We start from the raw sequence: 27,784 nt of genomic DNA, 5'->3' as shown, positions 1-27,784 counted from the left end.
TTGTCTTCTGTGGTCAGTGGGACATCATCTGGGCTGGTATTCAGGATGTTTGGGGGTCTGGTCTCCACTGTCCACCACATCGTCCATCAAGTGGGTTTGCACGGCTGAATTGATCGACGGCTGCCATGTCACTAAGAATTTTTAAGAAAGAGGCAAGAATTGTAATCTAATAATATAATAATAATAAAAATAAAGTTATTACAACAAACAAAACTATCTACAAAACACTTTAAACAGGAATAATGGCTTTAAAATGATGTTACTTGCCAACTAAAGATAGTCGTGGTCAGGGATAACCTCCTCCAGGGCAGACACCTCCGCAGACAGCTGTTCCCGCCACAGAGCACCACTGGCGGCCTCCAGCCCGTTCTCCCCCTCATCCTCCTCCATGGCGTCCTGCAGCTCATCCTCTGGGGGCATGATGTCACCCACCCCCAGGCAAATGTTGTGCAGGACGGCACATGCTGTTATGACCTGCAATGTAAAAAACGTATTCATTAATTGTGATGCACTTCAGTAGCCTACTCAAAGGTAAAGTAGAATCCTGTTGTGTGATGCACCTCCAGCGCTTTAAAGAAGATGGCCCGGAACTTGGTCTTCATCATTCCAAAGGCACGCTCGATGATAGAGCGTGCCCTGGAATGATGGGCATTAAAGCGCTGGGGTCCCACACCTTGCAGTGGTCGCTTGTAGGGAGTGATGAGGGGGAGTGGATGCTGGAGGCATGGGTACCCGCCGTCTGCGAGGATGAAGTGCCCTGGAGGAGGGTAAGCCGCCTGTGTGTACAGTGGGCTGTGCCGGAGTACTCTGGAGTCGTGCACCGACCCCGGCCAGCCCACGTACACGTCCACAAAGCGGCCCTGATGGTCACAAACTGCCTGAAGGATAATTGATGAAAACATTTTCCTGTTCAGGTAGCAGTGACCATCAGGGCCGCTTGGTGGCTTGATCCTGACATGGCAGCCGTCCATCGCTCCAGCAGCCTTTAAAAAGGCTCTGTGTCCTGCCAGCCCTGCAAACCCACGAGTTACTGCCGCCAGGTCTTCAGCGGTCTTTGGGAGGTGGATGACCTTGTGGCGAATGGCCACCACCTCCCCAGTAACTCGGTGGACGATGCGGTGGACAGTGGAACGAGGCATCCCAAACACCCGTGAGACCACCCTGTATGATGCCCCACTCGCCAGCCAGAAAAGGAACACCAAGGTCTCTATTGTGGCACCCAATCCATGTCTCTGATCCTGGTGGAGAAGGTTCAGCAGCACTGCCAGGGACTCTCTGCTCAGCCTAAAACCCTGCCTGGTGTCTCCATTATTAAGAAATCTGTCCAGGACAGGCACGGCCAGGTTGATCCTGCAGTAGGGATGTCTGGTCTGGATTGGGAAAGGAGGGGAAGAACAGGAGAAGAAAAATTGTTAATTAAACAATAGCTACATAATTCTGGTTAATAATATAATTTCAGTTATAATTCCAGTAAAGTCATTCCAAGATAATTCTAGTTCATTTTAGAGCTTTGATAGATAACGCTTAACCTGTATATCGATCCACTTATCAGTCTATCTAGTTTTGATTCATGCCAAAATAATATTAAATTATGGTCAGGGTTCTTTAACTATTCATGAATTGTTCAGGTTATATGGCAGTATGTGCCTATCTACAGTTTATATGTCTAGCATTAAGGTATTGCATTGGTATGTTAATTACCCTAACTGTTAACCAGCTAACGATAACATCATGATAACATTACTGTGGGTTCAAATAACAGGTTTACCTCTCGGTCCCCTCTTAGATGCATAATATATAATAAAATGCGGCGGAGACGGAGCCGGCGGCGGCGGAGACAGAGCTGGCGGAGCTTCTCCTCTTCCTCCATTAAAAAGTTGGTCAACAACAAAAGAAGACATTTTTCAATGTCCGTCATCTTCTTCTTTCTTTCTTACTTTCTTGTCAGTTTTCTTCTTTCTCTTGTGTGTTTTCCTTCTTTCTTCTTCTTTCTTTCTGTCTTTCTTGTGTGTTTTCCTTCTTTCTTCTCCTTTCCTTTATTCTTCTCCTTTCTTCTCTCTTGTTATTTTGTCTGCTTTTTCACCGTGTGTCGGTCGAGATGTCTTTCTCGTCTTATGGGCGGGAACAGCTGGTGATGCAACCAGGAAATGCCTCGAAGGCTAGACCGTCTCATTTCACAACGGTTGATGCAGCCTTCGGAGGTTCCTCAGAAGGCTGCATCCTTCGAAGGCCGCAAAGGCCGCTTCGAGGATGCAGCCTCGCAGTTGGGTCGGAATTGAGACACAGCCATCTAGTCACGTGTACTCTGAGATGGACGTGCAGGTCAGGAAATGACCTGAATGGACCGTATATGGTTTGTTATTAGTTGGACTAAATACATGGACATATTGAGGACAGTATTTCGGTTTTATGGAAACGGATTTCATATTTTACAAGAATGGATATTTGGCGAGCTGTACAGAAAGTGCTGAGTCATAAGATGATCGTTGTGGATAAAGGGAAGACTTTGAAGGTATGTAGCATTATAGCTTTTCTTACTTAGCTCAGGGGCTAGCCGAGCTAATCGCTAATACTATTACGGCTGTGAGCAACCATATAAGTCGTGAGCGGTCTTGAATGAATCAGGACAATCTAAGCTTTCCAACAATGTATGGCATGAATATATATGTTTAAGGGTTGGTGTTTAAAACATTCAGAAGAACGTGTGGCTACCTCCTAACATCCGTCCCGTCCCATATACGGAACAGCGTGCGTTAAGAGGTTAAATGATGGAAGAAAGACATTATGTGCACTTTACAAGTAATAGCGGGTCCTAGCAAGACCGCGCCGTCATTGGTGGCAAAACCTCAGCTAGCAATACAGCCATTTAAGAGTAAAGGTGGAATAACGTCACGATGGGAAGCAAAATTAAATCATATATTTTTATTTAACAGTGCATAATATTCGGCTAATAAATGAAGCACTTTAGATAAGTATTAAGTCATTTTTACACTTACCAGATGCTCTCCGTTTCCAGTCTGAAGGCTGAATGACGGCAGCGGAGCGGGCAGAAAATATGGCGGAGAATTGGGACAAGTGCTTCTAGAAGGCGAAAGGATGACACGCAACATCGTGAAGCGTTTCCACATTTTGACCCTTCCTCCTCTGGAACACCCGAGTAGGACGTCAGTCCTGTGGCTGGAAAGCCTGGAGCTCTTTGCCGCATTTCACAAAATCTAAAAACATGACAAGAAAAAGTTGGCGCCTTGCTCTTGCTGCGCGGTGTAGGGGAATGGATGTGGTCTGGGATTCCTTTCACCATGTCGGGGCTCACCGTGAAGGGGGTGACTGGGACCACTGTTGTGTTCGTCTGCTGTTGGTGAGCGGGGCGTACTTACTCGGCTTTCTTTTCATCACGTACAAGTCTTTCGCCTTTTACTAAAGACTTCCGTGGAGAGGAACACCCACGAGTTAGATCTATGTTTGGCAGAGCCTCATTGTGTTTGTGAAAAGACAAGCGAGCGACCTTCCTCAGTAAGACGTGTGGCTGCGCGGATCACACCTGGGGGGGGCGGAGCTGCTAAGTAATGTCCAGCTGTCATCGCTTCTCGGCCTTTTGGCTAAGACTGCGATCGCCTCCTTTTGCTGGTGTGATCACTTCCTGTTGTGGCATTGCTCATTTCCAGTGCTTGGGAGGAGAGCTCTTCTGTTCTATCGTGCAAAATTTAACAACTCTGTTGTGGTTGTTTGTCTTGCACATAGGAATACATTTGTTTGGGTGGTGTGCAATACTTATTTATTTATTTATTTATTTATTGATTTATATTCCTTTTAGTCTCTTATTGATTATCTACTTTGTCTTTTATCTGGTTTTAAGGGATTTTATTCTCTTTTAACCGTTTTTAGCTGGTGGTGCCTCCACCATGTCGGCCAACCATGCCGGCATGCGGAGGCACCACAGTGTCTGTTTTACCTTTACTAACAAGGATGTTGAATCCGTCAAGATGTCGAGGCTGGACATCTCCAGAAAACTGATTCAAGGTACGTTGAAATTTAAGCCAGAAGACCTAAACTGTATTTTAACATTGCCATATAACAAGGGATTTGACTTAAGCTTTAGAACTGCTATGTTGGTAAGAGAATTTTGGATACGATTTGAAAATGTAAAACCCCAGTTTGCTGTGTTCAATGTGGAGAAACTGACTGACAATACGTTGAAAACCGTTATTGTCAGAATGTTCAATGAAACAGTGAATGCAGATGACATTTGTTTGTGGCTGGGGAGATATTGCACTGTTAAAGGCCAGGCTACGAAAGTGAGAGATGAGGACGGCATCTGGAATTGCGCTTGGAGGGTCCCCATCCAACAATGGCAGGACCCCCAAGGCTTCCAGGGCTTGAAACATCTGCCGTCTATGGTAGTTCTGGGAGAGAACAGGGGCTATATCCATTACCAGGGCCAACCCAAACTCTGCCGCAAGTGTGGTCAGCATGGGCACCTGGTTGAAGCATGTCAGCAGATTGTATGTGGAAAATGCAGAGAAATTGGACACACTTTTGAAGAGTGCACCAATGGCAGATGATGCAATCTTTGTGGGGAAACAAACCACCTGCAATTGAAGGCTGCAAAAGTCACCGAAAAGGGAAAAGATGGCGGACAGACAGAACAGTTAGTTGCTGGGCAGGAAAATTCAACTCTCCCTCCAAATCCTGTGATTGGAAGAGAGGGAACAGGTGAGTAGGGAGTGAGGGAGCAAACAAAGAGGCCTTTATTTGAATTGTCCTCAGATTCTCCCATTGTGTTGTGTTGGAGAAGAAGGGAAGAGTTGTGGCTTCCTCAGACAGTTCATCTGTGGAGGAGCCCAGAGTCTTCCCTTCCGATTCACCCAATGAGGTTTCTTTTTTAACAATTGCTCTGCAATCAACCCCCAGGGACTCAAAATTAAATGCAACATTGCAGCAGAGGCCACCCCCCAGAGTCCCAAAGGGGAACAGAGCTCAAGCCCTTCACTTTTCACCCGCAGAGGTGAAGGAAGAGCTCTTTTCACAAGAAATGACCTAACTGTTTTTTTAACACCCTCTAAGTCTTTTAAAATGTCATACCTGTTGTTTTTAACCATACTCATGACACTCACCTTCTCTACCATTAATGTGAGAAGTGTGAAGTCGAGAGTTAGAGCCCAGAGTGTTTTATCCTTTTTAAGTTCCTTTAAGTCAGATGTGTTTTTATTGCAGGAATGCAGCCTACCGTTTTTAAAACATTACAGACAGTGGGAGGAGATGTGGCCAAAAATGTCAATGAGGAGTGGATCCGATCAAAATAGAAGTGACGGAGTGGCCATTTTAATCAAAAACCCTCAAGCTCTGGTGAAGGGCAGCACTGTGGTGAGAGACGGTCGGGCACTTTTAGCACATTTGGCTTTTATGGGACATGATTTCAACCTTTTAAATATTTACCGTTTTAACGACAAGAACGACAGGTATGACCTTTTAGAAGACTTGCAGTCCCACATGCTAGGTAGGGCACCTTTAGTTGTAGGGGGGGGGATTTTAACTGTATTCTAAGTAGGGAAGATAGGAGAAGAGTATGGGAAGATTGCAGCATAAGATAATGATTTGCTTTAAAAATCATTAAAAAGGACATATAGTGCAAATGAAAGATTAAAGTGCTTTAAAAGAGCTCAATCATAAGCACAGAAGAGAAGTGTTTTTAACCTGGATTTAAAAGTGTTCACAGTTGTGGCTGATTTCAGTTCTGCTGGTAGTTTGTTCCAGTTGTGTGCAGCATAACAGCTAAAAGCTGCTTCACCATGTTTAGTTTGAACTCTGGGCTCAACTATCTGACCTGAGTCAGTAGATCTCAGAGCTCTACTGGGTTTATATTCTACTAACATGTCATTCATGTATTCTGGACCTAAACCATTCAGTGATTTGTAGACCAGTAGCAGAACTTTAAAATCTATTCTATAGCTGACTGGGAGCCAGTGTAAAGACTTTAGAACTGACTGGGAGCCAGTGTAAAGACTTTAGAACTGACTGGGAGCCAGTGTAAAGGCTTTAGAAGTGACTGGGAGCCAGTGTAAAGACTTTAGAGCTGACTGGGAGCCAGTGTAAAGGCTTTAGAAGTGACTGGGAGCCAGTGTAAAGACTTTAGAACTGACTGGGAGCCAGTGTAAAGGCTTTAGAAGTGACTGGGAGCCAGTGTAAAGACTTTAGAACTGACTGGGAGCCAGTGTAAAGACTTTAGAGATGACTGGGAGCCAGTGTAAAGGCTTTAGAACTGGAGTAATGTGCTCTGATCTCTTTGTTCTGGTTAAAACTGGAGCTGCAGCGTTCTGAATGAGCTGCAGCTGTTTAATGCTTTTTTGTGGGAGTCCAGTCAGAAGACCATTACAGTAGTCGAGTCTACTTGAGATGAAAGCATGAATCAACTTCTCCTGGTCTGTTTGAGACATAAAACCCTTCACTCTGGATATGTTCTTAAGCTGATAGACGGCTGTTTTGATGATTGAGTTGATAGGACTACTGAAAGTCAGCACGCCAAGGTTTCGGACTTGGGCCCTAGTTTTTATAGAGTGACTCGAGATGTTTACTGACAGCAATCCTCTTCTCTTTTTTGCCAAAAACAATGACCTCAGTTTTGTCCTGATTGATTTAATTGAAGGAAATTTTGGTTCATCCAATTAGTTACTTGCTCTAAACAGTGACACAATGACTGTATTGGACTGTAGTCATCTGGGGACAGTGCTCAAGCTGTACTATAAGCAACTCTTTTTGCTGTTCAAATGTTAACCCACCGGCTGCCAACGGTGGCGACACATCAGCAACTTTAACTGCAACGGGAGGTCGTTCCTTACCGACAGACAAAACACCCATCTCAATTAAATCTGCCTTTAAAATATCTTTAACGTTCTCTTTCAACCGATTATCAGGTATACCCACTCGATAATGCTCTGCTACTCTCAACAGCTGCATCCTTCCAAAACTCCTCTGACGGAGTGTCAACAAACTCACCTGTCCCTGCCATTGCACACAACCAAACCAGAGACTGACAATAATTAATTCAAGAGGCCCAAACCAAGCACCAACACGGTGCCTACATAAAAGCGCACAATCCCCTCTATCTGACCTACCTGCCCCAAATCTTACCTGACTCCACTCACCCCTAGTCTTCATGCAGTACCGTGGCGGGTACTTACGCACTGAATACCGCTGGTCCGGAAAAAGCGACCATATAATGGCAACTCTCCCGCAACCACTGCCGTGCCCCCGAGCACTTGCTCTAACCACGTTCACTGCAGCACTACAGGGGAAAAAACAAACTCGACGAACCCAAAGGGGTCACGCCGCTATACCTAGCAGGGGATTATACACTCAAAAACTTCAGCACTAGCTAACACTTACCCGAACCCCTCGGCACCATGCCTAATGGAGAGAGAGAATAAAAGGAAGAAAAGAAAAAGAAATTTAAGCACTATCAAAACCAACCAATCAACTTACTAATTACTGTATATCTCCAAACAGTGCCAAACATCCACTCAAGGCTTCCAACTTACGTACTGCAAACAATGCAACTCCGTAGTAACTTTGATGACGTCAGCTCATTCACAAAACAACTGACTGATTGACAGAGCCAGCCTACCTGGCTGCACACACCAGGACCAACTCAACCACTTAGCGTGTACTCAAACACACCAGCAACCAAGACACGTGTAACCACTTCACACACTGTCAAATTAACCTATCCAAAAGTTACTTTTAAACAACCCAGGCACAGACAAACCCCCACTTTGTCATGACCCGGCTCGTGAGCCATGACAAAAAAGTGGAGATACACAGAAACGTAAAACTTAAGGAATTTATTCATAACAAAACCAGATAAATAATATCAACCAAGTAAATAACTAAGAATTAGGCCGAAGCCAACCAAATCAAAAATGGAGTGCCGTCAGGATGGACCAAGAGCAATGTGAGAACTGACAACCGGATCTTAAATAGGCCACCCACTGGGAGACTGGCCAGGTGCTCCCAGTTGGCCTAACCAGGCCCCGCCTACCAGCCAAGTCCCTGAAAGACAGACAAAAGACACAAATACATCAACAGGCCCTGCTCAAGCAGGGGGCCGTCACAATTGTGCCATCGGACTTTAAGTACCTTTTCATTGACTTTTAACGGCTAAGCATCTCATGAAATAATGGGTTAAACCACCTTTTGGAAAGAACTTTTTATAGCAATAAACCCATTTTATCCCACTCGCTGATATCGGTTTGGTTATTCTTAAAACTCCTCCTGATTTTAAGAACCTGTTTTAGAGTCCTAGGCTCATTAATCCTAGGTGGCGTTGCCTGCCCTTTTTAGTAATTTTATCTAATTTTGAGTGTTTTTTCTATTTTAAATTGTTTTGACCGTTGCTTTTACTTAGCAGGTCTGAGCTTTTTACACACGTAGCAGAAACCTGCATACAGATTCGATGAAGGAACTGCAGTGGACTTGGGTACTCCACAAAAATGTGATCTGTGTAATTCAGAAGAGCATTTAGCAAGAAACTGCTAAATGGGTGTGTGATGACATCATCAGGGCAAGACGGGAGTAACTAAACGTGCTCCCGTCTACCAGCAAACAATGTATTTTTTTATAAGACATCTACTGCTTGCTTACTAATTTTGTGTTTTTGCCAAAACTGACCATTAAAATGTCAGTCCATTGGACAAAAACAGGACTCTTTCACTGTGTTGGCAGTAAAAGTACTATCATGCCGAAAAAGGAAGGCAACGCCACTACAAACACTATGGATCATCCACAGCTATCCAGAGTTGATATTAGAGATATAGTTAGATATAGTTTTTGGACACCAATTTTGTCAACAAAATCAGCAAAATATTGATGGATTCCATCATCAACGTCTATCACTGAAACGGTAAGGGAAACAATACAATATGAGCTAAAAGACACGGCTGATAAACTATGTGAACTGCAACATAAGTATGATGATTTGACTGACAACCTCGATGAACAACAGTACTCTCGACGGAACTGCCTTATTGTCTTTGGTGTACCTGAAAAGAGAAATGAAATGAAATGAGGACACAACCAAAGTCGTTTGTGACATTTTTTTTTTGCCAACATTCTTTTTTATTGTTTTCACAATATTACAAAAAAAAAACAACAACAACAAAGAAATACAGTTACATGTATTGAACAAACATCAACCCCCGCCCTTACAGGATTTCAAATTCTTGGTTGGGAATCAGGTTAGTAAGTTCATTATATATAAGAAAAGATAAACAATATTAAAACAAACACATTTCTGTAATATTAAGTACTGCAAAGTGCTACTGTTCACATGTCCCCAGGCTCTTCCATCACATGAGACAAGTCTGTCCTCAATACATAGCAAATAAAGGGATCCCACATCTGGTGGAAATGATGTTGTTGGTGTTTTATTGTATATGTAATTTTTTCTAAAGGGAGAGTTTTTCCATGAGAAGGCTATTATTCTCTTTGTCATTAGCGCGCATAAGTCTACAAATATACGTTGATGTTTTTTAAACTTCAAATTATCTGGATATAGACCAAGTATAAACAAATGTGGGATTAAGGGTATTTGAATCTGTAAAATATTTTGAATGCATTGTTTTATTTCTTGCCAGAATTTTTGTATTTCTGTACACTGCCAGATACAGTGGAAAAATGTACCTTTTTCCTTCTCACATTTAACACAAATATCAGGTATAGCGCTGTTATATTTGTGAAGTTTTTCTGGAGTGATATATGTTCGCATCAACCAGTTGTATTGTAGTAATTTCAGGCGAGCGTTAGTAGTTCTTGATTGTGCTTGAGAGCATGCTTCCCCCCACTTTTCTATTGGGACGTCCTCCTGTAGGTCTTCTCTCCATGCCCCAAGTCGTCCTGCTGATGTTTCTATACTGCCATCTACTAGGCATTTATACATTTTGGATATTAAACCCCTTCCTGAGCAATCCATATCCATTAATTTTCTACAATAGACCTTTCAGGGATACATAATGTTTGGTTTTGGTGTGTTCTAATGAAATTTCTCAACTGCAGGTATTTAAAAAAATGCTTACGGGGTATATTAAATTTATCTACTATTTCTCCAAATGACATCAGCACTTTTTGTGAGCTGTAAAGGTCTCCTATTTTTCCCAGTCCTTTAGTAGCCCAAGATTTAAACCCCCCGTCTGCTTTACCTGGAGGGAAAGAGTAATTACCCCATATTGGGCTGAAGATAGAGAGGGGGGGTGTTTCTCTCAGATATTTTTTTACTTGATGCCACACTACAATCATATTTTTCACAATAGGGTTTTTTGTGTTCTTATTGATGATTTTAGTGCTTGCTGAGTACAGGTATACTGGGAGGGTTAGGGTTAGCTGTAGTTCTTCCATTCCTTTCCAGATAGGAACATCTCTTTCTGTGAAGTAAAACAACATTGTTCTTAATTGAGCCGCCCAATAGTACCAGAGAGGGCAGGGACATTTGAGTCCCCCTCTATCATAAGGTAAGTACAGTAGTGATAGTCGTGTCCGGGGACGTCTATTATTCCACAAGAATCTAACAAACAGACTTTTAAGATGAGTGAACAGGTTACTTGGAGGAGGAAGAGGAAGATTTTGAAACAAATACAACAATTTGGGCATTATATTCATTTTAAGGACGTTTATTTTTCCTATTAGTGACATGGGTATGGGTGTCCACCTTTCCAGTAATTTTGAGATTTCTTGTAGTAGTGGTTCATAATTACTGGCTACAATATATTTAAGTTGTGGGACAATTTGAATGCCTAGATATGTAAAGCAATCCACAATTTTAAATTGAGTGGCTGTTCTAGGAGGACTTTTACTTTCTAACTGATTTAAGAACATTATTGATGATTTTGATTTGTTTAATTTATATCCTGAGATCTTTCCAAATACATTAAGGAGTTCTAATAATTCAGGAATGGATTTTTCCATCTTTTTAAGGAATATGATTACGTCATCTGCAAATAGAGCTAAACGGTGTTCTTGTTGTCCAATTGATATTCCTGTTATATTTTGGTGTGATCTTATTACTATTGCCAGTGGTTCTATAGCCATAATGAAAAGGAGAAGGGATAGGGGATCTCCTTGTCTACATCCCCTTTGTATCTTAATGGTTTTGGATATATTACGGTTAGTCATGATTTCAGCATATGGTTCTATATATATATAGTAGTTTTATCCATTTATTAAAATTTTCTCCAAAGCCAAAACGTTTGAGGATTTCAAATAAATAAAGCCATTCTACTCTGTCAAAGGCTTTTTCAGCATCCAGTGACAGTAATGCTGTATCTGCTGCTCCTTTCTCTTCAAATAGTATATTTAGAATTCTCCTAATATGGAAGCCTTGCCTACCTTGTACAAAGCCATTTTGATCTTTGTCAATAATATTCGGGATTATTTTCTCCAGTCTCCTAGCTATTATTTTACTCAAAATTTTTAAATCTGCATTTAAAAGACTGATTGGCCTAAAGTTTCACATTTGTTATTCGGTTCGCCTGGTTTTGGCAACAAAGTGATTAGTGCTCCCCTTAATGATGTTGGAAGGATTCCGTTTTGAAAGGACTCCTTAAACATTTCTAGTAATGCGGGCATCAGCCTATGCTTAAACATTTTATAAACCTCGATGGGTATTCCATCTGGCCCAGGGGTTTTCCCTCTTTTGGTACTGTCAATGGCCATAGATAGTTCCATTACTGTTATATCTTTCTCTAGTTCTCCCTTAATTACTTCTGCTATCTTGGGAATTCGGATTTTGTCCAGAAAATTATTCATTTTAGATGTATTTGGACCTATATCCGAGCTATAAAGCTTTTCATAAAATATTTTGAAATTTTCATTTATTTTAATTGGGTCGACAATATTTTCATTATTATCATTTTGTAATGAGGTTATAAGTCTTTCATTCTGAAGTTGTTTGATGCGCCATGCTAGTACTCTACCAGGCTTTTTTTTTGCTCATAGAATGTCTGTTTAAGTCGTAGTAAACTTGATAATACAATGAAATATCTACAACAAGAGCTTTGTGTTCTTAACAAAAGTAATCTTTGTTGGGCATCTTGAGAACCGGACTGGTAGTATTCTTCTTCTAATTTTTTGATTTTTGTTTCTAATGATTTTGTTTTATTGTAGGTTTCTTTAGCTTTACAGCTAGTAATGTTAATTATTTGTCCCCTGATAAAGGCCTTAAATGCTTCCCATCTGGTACTTTGTGAGGTTTCTATTGTATTTGTTTCAAAATAATATTTAATCTGTTCATCTAGATAAGTAACAAAGCCAGCATCAGCCAGCCATTTTGTTTTAAATCTCCATTTGGGAATGTCACTAGTCAGTTTAGGGTCATGATAAACTAAAGAGTTTGGAGCATGATCTGACAGGAGTATGGCGTCGTAGGACACCTCCTTTATTTTATATTTTAGTTGTGCTGAAACCAAAAAGAAATCTATGCGAGAATATGACTGGTGAGTACCAGAGTAACATGAATATTTTTTCCCATTGGGATTATCTTCCCTCCAGACATCAATTAGACTCATTTCTTTCATAAAATGATGAATAACACCCCTGCTTCTTGAATGTGACTGGTCGACGCCTGAACTTTTGTCTTTCTGGGGATCTAAGGTGCAGTTAAAATCACCTGCCATTATACAAGCACCAGGTAAAGAGGCAATAGTAAGAAATTGATTTTGGAAAAACTTGGGTTTGTCTGTATTTGGAGCATAGATATTTATTAAAATTAATTGTTCCCTAAGAATTGTCCCTTGAATAATCAAATATCGTCCTGCCTTATCTTTGATAACTTTATGAATTTGTAATGGAATAGAGTCGTGGATCAAGATCATGACACCCCTTGCTTGAGAGGTAAAGGGAGCTGACAGAATTTTACCCTTCCACCTCCTCCTCACTTTAAGCTCATCTTCATGTGTTAGGTGGGTTTCCTGAAGGAATACTATTTTAGACTGTAAAATTTTAATCCTATTCATAACTTGCTTAACCTTTTTTGTTTTTTGCAGCCCTCTGCAGTTCCAGGATGTAATTCTAACCTTAAGATCAACAGACATATGGACCATTTATTTTGAATTTTACCAACAATTTAAGTATTTTCAGCAAGAACAAAAAGCAAATTTAACTCCCTCAGCTATCATCAATCATCTGAGTGTTACCCCGTCAGGTGTCCCCCCTCCCCTTCATATAGTGGACCTCCCGAAAGCAAAGAGCTGGTCCTCACAGTGTGAGGATCAGTATAGCTTTGCTGATGTCAAAAAACAAAGAAAAAACGACAGAATGAGCTTAACTACTCTGCTAGTATGATTTAGAAAATTCTTTTAAAGCCACCCAGCAAACGAAAAATGCATCCATATTTACTTAGTGAAACAGTGCAAGTCAGAGACTTGTTCTTTATCAATAGGTCGGGGAGGGAGAGCGATCAGAACTCAGTGTAACAATTTAACTAACTTTCACTCTGCCCTCCACTCCTGTCTCTACACTGCATCAAAATATCAGAATAATGTTCCATCAGCAGTTTTGGATTAGGCTACCTTTCCTATGGTGTCATGTGTTCTTCAATACCTCAGTCTGGGTTATTATCCGACTGGATCTTCTTAATGAAGCGCTCGGCTTCATCGGCGCTGTTGAAGATGTGTAAGCGCTCTTTGTAGGTAACAATAAGCCGGGCAGGAGGGATCATACCATACCGGAGCCCCAGTGAACGGAGTTGTCGCCTCGCCTCCTCAAACTCTTTCAGTTTCTTGTGCGTCTCTGCGGTCATGTCTTGGTAGAATCTCACCGGATGATTTTTGTAGAGGACTTGCTTTTTCGCCCTGGCCGCTTTCATCACCGCTTCTTTGTCTTTGTAATTCAGAAACTTCATTATGAGGGTTCTAGGTGCGGAGTCAGTCTTATGTTGTCTTCTTGGTCCAAGCCTGTGTGCTCTTTCCACCGTAACCTTCCCCCGGAGCGGCTGCAGCTCCAGCGCCTCCGGTATCCAGCTCTCCAGGAATCCACAGGTGTCCTCACCTTCCGCGCCCTCGGGCACATTAACAAGCCGTACGTTGGAGCGACGTGAACGAGCTTCTAGGTCAGATACTTTCTCTTCCAAATCTTTATTTTTCCCCTCTAGGTTTTTCACCTTCTTCTGGAGCGTAGTCACATCATCTTCTGTTGTTGAGATTCTCGTCTCCGCCTGTGTAATTCTTTCTGAGCAGTCTGTAATGTCTCTCCTTACATTTTCAATCGCGGAGAGGATGCTATCAAATTTGGATGAGACCTCGGTCTTCATGGTGTCAATAGCTGCCAGCACTGTTGCCAAAGATGTGCCGGGCTCTTCCCTGGCGGCAGCAATCCCCCCCTCCGACTGTTCATCAGGGTCACAACTGCTAGCGCCAGCGCCAGCCTCCATGGCCTCGTTGTTAGTAGTGAGCTTAGCCTTGGCAGTTGAAGTTGCAAAATTAGTTACTTTGGTTTGTTGTGTCTTGCTCCGAATTGACTTTCTTTGTTTCATCAGTATTTTCTTGAATCCTGACGTTGAAATTAGGCTGAATGACGCACAGAATTGTCCTATTTTAGCAAGGATTTAAAGTTTAGTAGCAGAGCAGTCTTACAGGCGTCTGCTCAGCAAGTCGCCATAACCGGAAGTCTTTGTGACATTTTTAAGACCAATCTCAAGATAGAGGTGCAGCCTACAGAGATCAACAGGAGCCACCGTCTTGGTCACAAGCCTGAAAACCTGAAGGCCAAACCGAGGGGAGTTATTATCAAGTTCACCAAATATCATGTTCGGCACAGCGTTTTCAAGGCGAAAAAAGCACCGAAGGACTCCAAAATGCATGTTTTGGAGAACGACCAAGGGAGTGAAACTGTTGGCAGATCTCTAGGAAAAATACAGGAATAAATTGGCCGCCAGTTGGACTTGAGATGGGCGCATTCACCTACTGACACATAAGGAGAAACTACACATTATGAGTAGACTCTCTGACGCCAGTAAATTGTGCATCATCTGAACTCTAGACCCAAATGACTTTGGATTACCTGATCACATATAGACTATAGACTATAGACTATAGTGCTGCTGTTTGCTGGATCTAAGCAGTTTGGGAGATTTCTCTGGCCATTGTACTTGTACTTGTACTTGTACCGGACATTGAATTGATTCTTAAATATCTGTTTTATTCTTTGTTGAAGTAGTTAGGGAATGGAACTTAGATTTGTTTTTAGTAGAGTAATAGGAAGCGATATGAGGTCTTGTATTTTGGTCTTGGTTGTTTACATCAGTCACCTTACATTGAATTATTGTCTCAAGTTTGCATTGTATGGGAACAGCTCTGCCTCTATAATGATGAGAAGCTAAATTGTAGGCAATTTTTGCCAGATCAGTTGAAACATTTAAATTACAATAATAACTTTTCATTGTTGCACCTTAACATTAGGAGTCTAAACTAGCATCATGATGATCTAGTTTCTCTCTTAACAAATATAGGCCAGAGCTTCAATGTCATTGGCTGCAGTGAAACCTGGCTAAATGAAGGATCTCATATGGACATTCTTAATCTTGATGGATATAAATTATACAACAAAAATAGATCTAGTAGATCTGGGGCCTGTTTCAGGAAGCAGGTTTAACTAACTCTGAGTTATAACTTAACTCTAGGTTGACCAACTCTGAGCTGTCAAACTCAGAGTTTTGGGTTCCAGAACAAGTGTTAACAGTTAGTTCAATCAACTCTGAGTCAAAGTAACTCTGAGTGAAGCTTCTGCATGAGGAGATACCAAGCCCTCATCAATGGAGCACAGATAACATGATTCACCATGACAACAAGAGAAACAAAGGGCTCAGTCCTCCTACTTCTCCCCAAAGGAGTTAGAAATATTACTGAATACATGCAGATGATGAGTATATTTAAGAAAAAAAGCAATACAGTAGCAGCAGCAAAAGAACATGAGCTGATGTGGCAGAAAATGACTGACAGTCAACAGTGAGTATTAATGAAAAAAAAAGAGAAACATTTTGTCTCGAGTGGTCGACTTATTCAACATTTATATTCTGTGTATGTGTGCGTGGCACATTTAATATTCATGCAGACCCCAACAGGTACTAAACGTAGGCCTACTTGGCAGCAACTGAATATGAAATATAAAAATATAGCTCAAACAAGTAAGGTATTGATTACAAGCAATTGTGGTGTTGTTTAGCCTGCCCTCATTAAACAGCATTTAAATGCTACATTCAACATGTTATATATATTTCAGTAGTTGATGAAATCTTCTAAGCAAAGAAGAAAGTCAATTTTTCAGCCATCTCAACACTGCCAGTATTTAATATTTTAACACCTATGCCTTTATACATACAACATTACAAAAGTGTAAACGTTTTTCAGATTTAGTTTTATGTTTGGGAACTTTCACCTTAATTTAACAGTAGCTGGTATAGAGAGTGAGTTCCTCACTGGTATTGAACTAGCAACACTGTCACTATGAAGCATGCGCAGTAACCACTTGACTATCAATCACCTTCAAATATTGCATTTGTGACAGCCTGACAGACGGTTGCCTTGGAAACATGAACTTGAACAGAGAACTTATTCTGAATTGAGAGCATGTCCATGTGGTGTCATACAGACGATACGAGGGCTGAGAATATTGTTCAGATAAATTATCAGTACAGAAAAATGGAAACACTCAAACAGAACATCATCAGAGATAAAACATCCCAGCGGGGTCTGATCACCCTCTGACGGAGATTTGTGCTTCGTATTTGTGCTTCAATATTAACCGACTCTTTAAGAAAAGGACACACCATGTCTGACACCTCCTTCAGTCTGCAGGCTTCAACTAAAAAGGAGGAGAAACTCAGGGTTAGTTGAAGAAAACCTGCCAGCGAGTAGGTTAGGTTCACGGAGTATGTTGCCAGGGTAACTGACTCAGAGTTAAGCTGAACTGGCTTTGTGAAACCGAAAAACCAGAGTTTCCCTCATCTCAGGGTTAACTAACTCAGAGTTTTCACTAAACCTGCTTTCTGAAACGGGCCCCTGGAGGAGGAGTCTGTTTGTATGCAGCTTCTGAACTCAGTTAGCATCTGTGAGGAATTTAGTGTTGCTGATGGTCACTCTGATTCTCTATGTATAGAGTTACATGTAAAAAGTAGTAAAAACATTATAGTTGGTGTAATTTACAGGCCACCAGACTCTGATATTGACATTTTCAAAATTAATTTAGAAAAACTTATATTGTATAAACAAAACAAATAAAAAAATATTCATTCTCGGGGACTTTAACATAGACCTTGCAAAAGATGATACTATGACTTAAATATCTTACATTCTTTTTCATTTTTTCCTACAATTAATACTTTCATTAGAGTTACAGAGTTTGGTAGGACAAAAATTAATATTTTCACAAATTCTCACAAAGCTCGTATAGATTGTGGTACAATATTCTTAGATCTACAGATGAAGCCATTTCAAGGTTCCCGTGTTTCCTTGATGGCTCCTTGACTGGTCCTTGACCGGTCCTTGGCTGGCCGATAATGGAAGCAGGGGGGAAATGCGATCCCCCCGCGATGACGTGGTCAATGAGGCCCCGACTGGGACCGCCCCTAAGCTGCCCGAGTGAAAACCAGCTGCAATGCCTCATTTGTCCACGGGGGGGAGCAGTGTGTTTAGACCCACTGCTCATAGAAAAGACTAGGCTGTCCAACGATTAAAAAAAACAAAACGGATTCATCACGTTACAATCCTGTGAATAAACCTGATTAAAATACTAGGCTAAATATTATATACACTAATATTACTTGTTTTACTTCTATTCTTCTGTATAAAGTCGCCGAATGAAGGGTACAATATAGTTAATCCATTAGAAAGATGCAATTGAAGCTGCCGTACATCTGACAGGACACCGTGTGTCACAGGAAACACTCGCGGACACTTAATAATTCCTCTGACTGATCACTGATCACTGTCACTGTCAAACCAAGAAATAGCCCATGAGACAAACCCAGTCTAGTGATTTAAAACAGGACGCGCTATTTAATACGTAATGTTAATATTATACGGGTTCCCAATCCGACCATTTTTTTGTGTATTATTTTATCATTATTAAGGCAAAATAACTCAATTTATGTCCATCAACATTATAATGAATAGGCTATAGGCTTAATATTAGTTTACATCCAGCGTGCTGCGTGGACTTCATTACATCTGCTGCACCGCTGCTACCACAATTATGAAATGCTGAGTTTCTACAGTCTGTGACTGTGACCCTCATAAAAGTAATATTTTACAAATCTGCATTATATAAACTAACGAAATTCGTTAAAGCAAGTCATTTGGCGACTTCTAAGTCATTCAGTTAAACTAAGTCTGTTCTATAGCTGCTCCGCTGGAGAGGCTGTGAGCGTGAATGAAATCAGTGCGTCTTTTTTACACAAGTATCTGTAGCAGGCTACTGCATGACTCAGCCATGACTCAGAAGAATATGATTGTACTTTTTAATCATAGTGCGTTGTGTTAATTGATCAGCTGTGTTGTGTGTTACCGGCGCAGCACGCGTTATGTGCGCCTTTTACGCAACGCATGTGCCGGAGGCAACTGTGCTTGAGTACACTTGGGTTTTGAGGTAATGTGAGTGCGGGCCAGCGGGGGACGGGGGGCATTCGCTTTGAAAGACAATGGGACAGCACTGTAACCATCCCCCTCAACCCATCACCTTCGAGCTGGACACCTCCCCCACCGAAAATCAAGATCAAGACACTGTCTGTGCCCCCACTATATCCAGCACATATGCTCCTGTATGTGTGGTTGAGTTTTCAGTTTTACATCTTTTCTAAGTGAGTGAGGGGTGTAGTAGTAGATGTGTGTAGTGCCCCCACTCTGTCCAGCACGTATGTGTGGTTGAGTTTTCAGTTTTACATCTTTTCTAAGTGAGTGAGGGGTGTAGTAGTAGATGTGTGTAGTGCCCCCACTCTGTCCAGCACACGTGCGGTTGAGTTTTCAGTTTTACACCAATAGTTAATTAACTAGTTAGTTACTGTAATAATAATAACGAATCTGAATGTAAACTCAATTTGTCTGACTTATATTTATCTTTTTCATATAATTAATGCTCATTCAACTCTGTCTGGCCCATATCTGTTGCGGCATCTGAGCGCTCTTTCTCAGCCTTGCGCAGGCTGAAAACCTGGCTGCAGCACCATGACGCAGGAGAGATTTGACTATTATGAAAGTTCACAGTGACCCCTCTCAGAAAATAGTTCTGAAGTCCATGAACACTATTCTGATCTCTGTGTGTGATTTGTGTGACCATGGAACCAAATGGCTCATTAAACCCAAACAAAAGGTTGAGCAATGATAATGCTAATAAGGTGGATGGGCTTACCTGGCTTAAAGCATGCACTGAATAGACCGGGGTTGGCTGGCACATATGTGCTGTATAATTGCCTAAAATCAAATACAGTCCTGTGGTCCGTTTTTGTCATTTCGTATTATTTATCTGAGCCTAAAATTAAAATATGAAAAGTCTTTTTTTTCGTTTTTTGTGTTAGATTCAAAACAAATAACAAAATAATCAGCAGTCAGTAGGTTATTTAATTTTTTGATTTGATTCGATGAATCTGGATGACCTGACAGTAACAATTCCTAAAACATCAGAATGTGGGCTAGTTTGTGACAGAAGCGCCATCTCCTGGTCAAACCCTGTATTACAATGAATAGGCGGGTTTACAGGCAAAGATAGACACGCCCAGGAGAAGGAGGGGGTCTCTCCAGCTGCTGGAACTCAGCTGGAACTTGGCTGGAACTTGGCTGGGAGTCAGCTGCCATTCAGCTGGCATTCAGCTTGGAGGGGAACTTTGAAGTGGCTACTACTGTAACTGATCACTATCCTAATGTTTTATTCACTGACCTTGTTAAGATTGTTGATGATTGCCCCACCAAAACTAAAGTTAGGGTTTTAAATTAAAACTCTTTACAAAAACTATGTGCTAACCTGCAAACTAAAACGTGGGATTCTGTTTATAATTGTAAGGACCCGAATACTGCATGTAATGTACTAATTAATGAAATTAATGATTCTATGGTTTGTACTATACCTGAAAGATATATCTCAAAAGGAAATCATTAGAACTTGTTTTTCCTTAAGCCAAAAAATAGAGACGAAGTGTTGAAAATGAAGAACTCACACACAGCTGGTTTAGATAACATTTCCAGTAAAAGTGTTAAAGCTATAAGTGAAATTTTGGAGCCACTGGTCTACTCTATCAATCTCTGCCTACTTTGTGGAGTTGTGCCTGATGTGTCAAAAATTGCAAGAATTGTACCAGGGATTAAGTCAGGGGATAAAAATGACTTATAGACCTATATCTATTTTACCTGTCTTCTCCAAGGTACTTGAGAGTTGTTTTTAGTAGGCCACCCCACAACATCACATGGATGAGCCCCCGAGGCAGCTTGTCCGAAAACTACTGACACTAACCACGTCGCCATAACACTACGGAAAAACAATAAATTGACGTAACCAAAAGGGTAAATGTCACTTAGGCCTAACGGGGAAATCCCTGCACAAAGCGCATCAAAAACAGTTACACTTACCTTCTGATAAGCATACAAAAACCCAACACTAGTCAGGCACTACAGCTTCCTGGAAACCCAAGACACACGATGCATCTCCTAAGACAAAGCACAAAGCCAGCACACAGCTGGACCAAATCAACCAATTAGCAACACAAAGACACCAGGAGCCCTGATGCACCAAACAACCTTTCACCACATTAGTTTTTAAACAAGACCCCATTTGTTATGACCTGGCTCAGGTTATGTGTCTCCCACCACAAAATTGAAGCCTGCAGTTCACACAAGCTGCAGTTAAGCCTACTCGTTTCTCTGACCATTCATGAATTCATATTCCTTACCCTAAGAAATGCAACAAAAAAATAGGGAATAGGTTTCTGGAAGTTGAACATATCTGTATTGCAAGATGAAAGAATGGTCAAAAAGTTTAAAGAAAAGTTAACTCTCTGGTCTTCTCTTCAGTTTGCCTTTGACTCAATTGGAGAATGGTGGGAGGATGTAAAAACTAGAGCTAAATCCTTCTTCATTGAGGAAGGGAAAAGAGCAGCAAAAAGAAAGTGAGTGTTGGCCTTTTAACACACATTAGAACAAAACACATAGAACAAAATGAAAAATGCTCTAGATACTTCTTCAGGAAGCTAGCAAGGCCTAAAAATATAATAGAAGCAATATATGACAAAACGGGTATTCAAAAGACAGAGATACAAGAGATACTTACCTGTGTTCACTCCTTCTATTCTAACCTATATAGAGCTGAGGAACTAGACCAAGCAGCCCTGTCCCAGCTTCTTTTAAAAGTGAACAAAAATATATCTGATTTAAATGAAAGCCTTGAAACTGAACTGTCTGTAGACGAATTAACAAGAGCAGTAAATAGCATGCAAAACAACAAAGCCCCAGTTTCGGATGGCCTGCCTAAAGAATGCTTGGGCAAGGGAACCCTACCATCATCCCTAAAGGAAGGCTCTATAACGCTCTTGTTTAAAAAAGGTGATAAAAAAGATATTAAGAACTGGGGTTGAAATTATAGCTAAAGCTCTTTTTTTTCGTCTTCAAGATGTAATTGGCCAAATTGGGGAAGTGGAGCAGACCTGTGTAATACCAGGTCGAAATATGAGTGACACTCTTGCCTTGGTACGTGACTCCTATCTGTACGCAGCAGATCGCAAGCTTCCCTTCAGTATAGCTGGCCTAGACCTAGAGAAGGACTTTGACAAGATCAGCCACAAGTATTTAAAAAGAGTACTAGTAGCCTTAGGTTTTGGTCCAAAATTAAGGGCCTGGGTCAATTTACTGTATAATGACTGTTTTAGTAAGGTTGCTGTAAATGGGACTCATACTGCATCTTTTGAAGTACAGGCGGGTGTTAGACAAGGCTGCCCACTCTCTGTCATTTTGTTTTGTTCTTGCTATGGAACCCCTCGCATGTGCCATAAGACAGGACCCCTCAATCTATGGCCTACTTGTCCCTGGAAGTAGGGGGAGGGACGCAAAATTGACGTGTACATGGATGATATGACAATTTTAAGTTGTGTTAACAGATCAGTCATTAATTCCCTTAAGTGGTGTGATCTCTTCTCTCAAGCTTCCTTGGCTAAACTAAAGAAGGCTAAGAGTGAGATTCTGTACCTAAATTGGGGGGAGGAAAAATTGAATTTTCGCCTATCACAAAAAAAAAGACAGAATCAAAATGCTAGGAATTGAAATTGGGAGGGATATGGAAACAGTAAATTGGGAACAAAGGCTTCCGAGATTGAAAGGGAAACTAAGAAGTTGGGAACAAAGAGAGCTCACTATCACAGGGAAGGTCCTGGCACTGAAGAAACAATGTTTCAATTCATATGGGGATCTCAACAAGAGTTGTTAAAATGAGAAATTATGTACAGACCTATTATCAAAGGAGGGAAAGCAGTACCAGATTTTTGCTCCATACTTGATTCCTTGTTTCTCTGTCCAATCATGAATGCAGTGTTGAGTAATAATTCCAGTACATGGTGTAACTTTGCAAGATTTTGGGTTGGTCAAGGGATCTTGACTGGGTGGGTAGAAGGATCTCTCTAGGACTCCCCCATGCAGAGACAAGGCCTGCCTTATATGACAAGGCCTTGTCACTTTTTAAAATAGCAAAATTGGACTAGTCCCACTCAGGACGCATTAACAGAAAAAACATTGAGAAGAGACTTTCTACCTACTCCTCCAACCTTGTTCCAGTAGGAAAGCTCATAGAAGTGTACAGATCTCGAAGAATGCAAATTGTCCCTTCCTTTTGAATAGTCACAAGGACCTAGCCTGGAGGGCAGTTCATGGCTGCCTCCAGACTAGAGCCTTCTTGTATAGAAGAAGATGCACCAGAAGTCCAAAGTGTCCTAGAATAAATTGTCAGGTTGACGAGACAGTAAACCATCTTTTCTGGTCCTGTCGTTTTGTGCAAAAGGTGTGGGGAACAATAAATTCATGGCTAATGGCCCTGCATAAGAGTCCTGATTGTAATGACATAATTTATGGGGATATGGACTCCAAGGAGACTGAAGAAGTTGTAAGATGGTGGACTGTTATCAACTGTATAAAAGATGGTATATGGTAATGTAGAAACCTGTTGGCCTTTAAGAATGTGTATAAATCCCCTGAATCTGTTGTGAAAGTAGGACTTTCTATTGTAAAAGATTACATTCAAAAAGACAGGAAGAAATACAGCTATGATGAAATATTGTACAATGGAAAATTCCATATGGGTTCATTACAGAATTAATGTGGGAGGGATTTAAATAGAAAAAATCACTCATTTTAATCATGTTTGATTACTATGACAAATGAATTTGTAATCTTGGAATGTAGATACACTATTGGGGAAATGTTAACATGTTAATGTCCTTTACGTATCTAATGTATATATGTAAATAGTTATTTGTAATATACTATCATACCTGTAAATATCCTGTATTGTTACCATTTTGACACTAATTAATAAAGCGCCTAAAAATTGAAAAATTGGTTCACCCAGGGCAAGGCTCAACCATTGCACTCCGGCTGTGCTGACCCCTGCGAATTCCCCAAATGTGGGAATCTCGACTGCATAATTTCTGGTAGTGGGGGACTGTGTTCGCGCTCTCCCCTGATGGTCTGTGTGGAAAAATAAAGGAACGGTATGCGGGGCAAAGTGTCGCCGTGCGGTGGGCTCTGGGAAACTGCGTCTAGTCATGCACATTACCCGGGGCCTTGGTGGTGGAACGTGGGTGTGTCCTTTGAGATGGAAAGAAAGCCAACAGCGCGCGCTCCTCTTTTTACGGCGGTTAATTGATTTTGCAAGAAATTACCAGCGCGCTTGGGTACCTGACTTGTTGTGTCTCCTCAGAGATGGAACCCAGCTTTCCAAGTGGCCTTTCAACGCAGTTTTGTTGTATTTTGTTTTGTTTTGTTTGGTGGAGCAACGAGTGAAGGGAAGGGGAACAGCATAGTTTCAGGATACAGTATGTGGCAACAGGTGAAGGTGAGCTGGGGCCAGAGGCGAGCTGTGTATGGGACGTGACTTTTTTTTTGCAGGACTCCACACCCTGCACCATGGCTTTCTCTGCAAGGTAGAATGCTGTCCGTTTTGATCTGCAGAATGATTTGGAGATGGACAGGCTGCAGTTCAGCAGACAAGTTATCCAGAAGGAGATGGGTTTCTCTTCACAGCAGCTTGATTATATATTTGCTCTGCTGGGAAAAAAGACCTTTGAAGTAATCTTTGTCACCTTTACCCTCTTTGAACAAGATCTTCAATGTTTTGAACAGAAAAAGGTCACTAACACCATGTTATATTGACCATAAGCGGCTGGATGATGCAGTAAAGAGCAGTCAAAGGCAATGGTATGTTGCACCAAATCGTGGGTGTTTATTCACCAAACCAACATAATAAACACACAGCGGTGTAGGCATGCCAGCATTAACTGATGGGAGACCTGACCAGCCACAAGGACAGATGGAAACTGGCGCCTTTTATACCCCATCAACATCACCCAACAAAATATGATTTCATAGCTAAACACCACAAACAATACCATTACATCATATTTATCCCTACTGCTGTAGTGCATCAACACACACACAAAAAAAGATTTTCAAAACTAGCCACTAGCCTGCCCAGGGCCTTAAAGCAACACTTAACACCTCACCCACCCAGGTAACAGAGCCCTATAGTAAAAGGTGAAATAATCACCCTATGAAAAGGTGATTATTTCCAATATACTGAATGCAAATTGAATTTGCTTTGAGGGGATTATAACAGTCTTGGATATGTCATTGATGAGTAACAAGATTGATTTCTAGGTTGTTGTTTTTTTTCTTTTTGGTGAACCTGACCGCCTGTGAGTGCTTCGGGACGGGGGCAGGGTTCGCAGCAGCACCCGCTGCTTGTTGAGGACAGAGTGATACGTGCTTTCATGTCAGAGTCTCCAAAACATCAGAAAACTCTCCAATAACACCAGAAAAACTCTCTAGATTTGTCAATAGTCACCTTTGAGAAAAAAAGTCGCCAAGAAGAGTTGGAAAGTCGCCAGATTTAGCGAGAAAGTCAAGCTACATCGGTAAAACTACATTCAGAAGAGTCAGCCTATCCAAAGCTGTCTATCAAGGGCTTTGAGCCCTATAAAACATTTCCTCCAATCGTCATACAGAAGCAGAGCGTCCGACCCCGCCCACTGCTCCATTGACCGCCAGAGACGCTCAGTGTCCAGGGGCGGGACGAGTTTGTCGCATTAAAGTGGCCCAAAACAGCTGTTGGGAGAAGCCTCATTGAACACCGTGGACGCTCTGCGTCTGCAGCGGACTGCCAGTGTGTGATAAGGAGATCACGTTGGAAAATAACAGCGTCAGCAATAAACAGCTGGTGCCATGTGCCATTATTAAAGTGCCTAATTAAGTTGCCTGTTTAAAAGTGCCATTAAAACACAGACCCAGTTGTGCCATATTTACAAGGCCAAAGCCATCAGTCACTTGCAACGAAGGGCTCTTCGTTACACACCAGACTTGCCAACATTGAGCTCTATCAGAGAGGGAACTCAAGGCAATGACTGTCATTATGTATTCAGAAAAGGTTAGAACTCAAGACATCAGCACGTGGCTGTCCTACCACTGCTCTGTGATACAGAACCTGAATCTAAGGGAAGATGGCGTCCGAACAGGAGCTAGGCGTTTCTATGTCTGACTCAGACGAGAAGGAGCATCTGGGGTACTCCACCATCTGCCCTCAACCATTCAGTTGGGGCCGCACAGGGGCCATACATTCTACCCAGGTCAACCAAAGACTTGTAGAAAGTGTGGCTCCCCTAACTATCTGGCCTCCAACTGTAATGCCACCTTCTGCAGAAACACGGAACATATCTCTAAAGACTGTAATCAGCCAATGTCAAGACTTTCATTATTAAATCATTATTTGTAGCTCTGCATTTTATTTTGAAAAGTCTGCGTGACTTCCGTGTTATTGATCACAGCAGTTGTGTCCAGGTTTTGGCAGAAGCACAAGGCCCATTGGTAAGCTGTAGCTGAGAAATAGCCTGCTAACAATGTGTAGCCCCCTCCCTGAGCTACTACCTTACCGTGGTGGAGGGGTTTGCGTGTCCCAATGACCCCAGGAGCTCAGTTGTCGGGGGCTTTATGCCCCTGGTAGGGTCTCCCATGGCAAACAGGTCCGGGGGGAGGGGCCAGACAAAAGGTAGCTCAGGAAACCCCAATGACGAGCAAGATAATTGGTTTTTCGTGTCCCTTGCCCGGACGCGGGTCACCGGGGCCCCCCCCTGGAGCCAGGCCTGGGGGTGGGGCTCGTAGGCGAGCACTTGGTGGCCGGGCCTTCGCCCATGGGGCCCGAAGAAGGGACATGGGACCCCGCTCCCACAGACCCACCACCAGTGAGAGGGGCCAAAGGGGTCGGGTGCAGTGTGAGCTGGGCGTCAGCCAAAGGCGGGGACCTTGGCGGTCCGATCCTCGGCTGCAGAAGCTAGCTCTAGGGACGTGGAACATCACCTCTCTGGTGGGGAAGGAGCCTGAGCTGGTGCGTGAGGTTGACAAGTTCCGGCTAGATATAGTCGGCCTCACCTCGACGCACAGCAAGGGCTCTGGAACCAGTCTCCTCGAGAGGGGTTGGACTCTTGTCCACTCTGGAGTTGCCACTGGTGAGAGGCGCCGGGCAGGGGTGGCAATACTTATTGGCCCCCGGCTTGGTGCCTGTATGTTGGAGTTTACCCCGGTAGACGAGAGGGTGGCCTCCCTCTGCCTTCGGGTGGGGGGACGGATCCTGACTGTTGTTTGTGCCTATGGTCCAAACAGCAGCTCAGAGTATCCAGCCTTTTTGGACTCCTTGGAGGGGGTGCTGGAAAACACTCCCCCTGGGGATTCCATTGTTCTGCTGGGGGACTTCAACGCCCATGTTGGTAGCGACAGTGAGACCTGGAAGGGTGTGATTGGGAGGAACGCCCCCCCCCCCCCCCCGATCTGAACCCGAGCGGTGTTCGGTTATTGGACTTCTGTGCTCGTCACAGATTGTCCATAACGAACACCATGTTCAAGCATAAGGGTGTCCATATGTGCACTTGGCACCAGGACACCCTAGGCCGCAGTTCGATGATTGACTTTGTAGTCGTGTCGTTGGACTTGCGGTCGCATGTCTTGGATCCTCGGATGAAGAGAGGGGCGGAGCTGTCAACTGATCACTACCTGGTGGTGAGTTGGCTCCGATGGTGGGGGAGGATGCCGGGCAGACCTGGCAGGCCCAAACGCAATGTGAGGGTCTGCTGGGAATGTCTGGCAGAGTCTCCTGTCAGAGAGAGTTTCAACTCCCACCTCCGGGAGAGCTTCGACCATGTACCGGGGGAGGCGGGGGACATTGAGTCCGAGTGGGCCATGTTCCGTGCCTCCATTGTTAAGGCGGCTGAGCGGAGCTGTGGCCGCAAGGTGGTCGGTGCCTGTCGGGGCGGCAATCCCCGAACCCGCTGGTGGACACCGGCGGTGAGGGATGCCGTCAAGCTGAAGAAGGACTCCTATAGGGCCTTTTTGGCCTGTAGGACTCCGGAGGCGGCAGACAGGTACCGGCAGACCAAGTGGAGCGCAGCTAGGGCGGTCGCTGAGGCAAAAACCCGGAAATGGGAGGAGTTCGGTGAGGCCATGGAAAAAGACTTCCGGACATCTTCGAAGAGATTCTGGACCACCATCCGGCGTCTCAGGAGGGGGAAGCAGTG

General features: G+C 42.7%; 1 protein-coding gene and 2 non-coding genes across 3 annotated transcripts; 2 read left to right on the top strand and 1 right to left on the bottom strand.

Moving 5' to 3' along the window:
• Positions 1-270: 270 nt before the first annotated feature.
• On the bottom strand, positions 271-3,110 carry LOC128363470 (putative nuclease HARBI1). The gene is made up of 3 exons (XM_053324470.1): positions 2,997-3,110; positions 561-1,370; positions 271-474 (listed from the first exon to the last, which is right to left on the bottom strand). The coding sequence occupies exons 1-3, from the start codon at positions 3,108-3,110 to the stop codon at positions 271-273; spliced, it is 1,128 nt and encodes a 375-aa protein (XP_053180445.1).
• Positions 3,111-3,373: 263 nt separating this feature from the next.
• On the top strand, positions 3,374-3,485 carry LOC128363586 (U5 spliceosomal RNA). Its single transcript, XR_008321735.1, has one exon. It is a non-coding gene; the product is annotated as a U5 spliceosomal RNA (small nuclear RNA).
• Positions 3,486-23,531: 20,046 nt separating this feature from the next.
• On the top strand, positions 23,532-23,688 carry LOC128363575 (U1 spliceosomal RNA). The gene has a single exon (XR_008321725.1). It is a non-coding gene; the product is annotated as a U1 spliceosomal RNA (small nuclear RNA).
• Positions 23,689-27,784: the final 4,096 nt, after the last annotated feature.

Source organism: Scomber japonicus, chromosome 8 (assembly GCF_027409825.1).
Source record: "Scomber japonicus isolate fScoJap1 chromosome 8, fScoJap1.pri, whole genome shotgun sequence".
Lineage (NCBI taxonomy): Eukaryota > Metazoa > Chordata > Actinopteri > Scombriformes > Scombridae > Scomber > Scomber japonicus.
The sequence above is the reverse complement of the archived record's forward strand: the minus strand, read 5'-3'. Positions and strand labels throughout refer to the sequence as shown.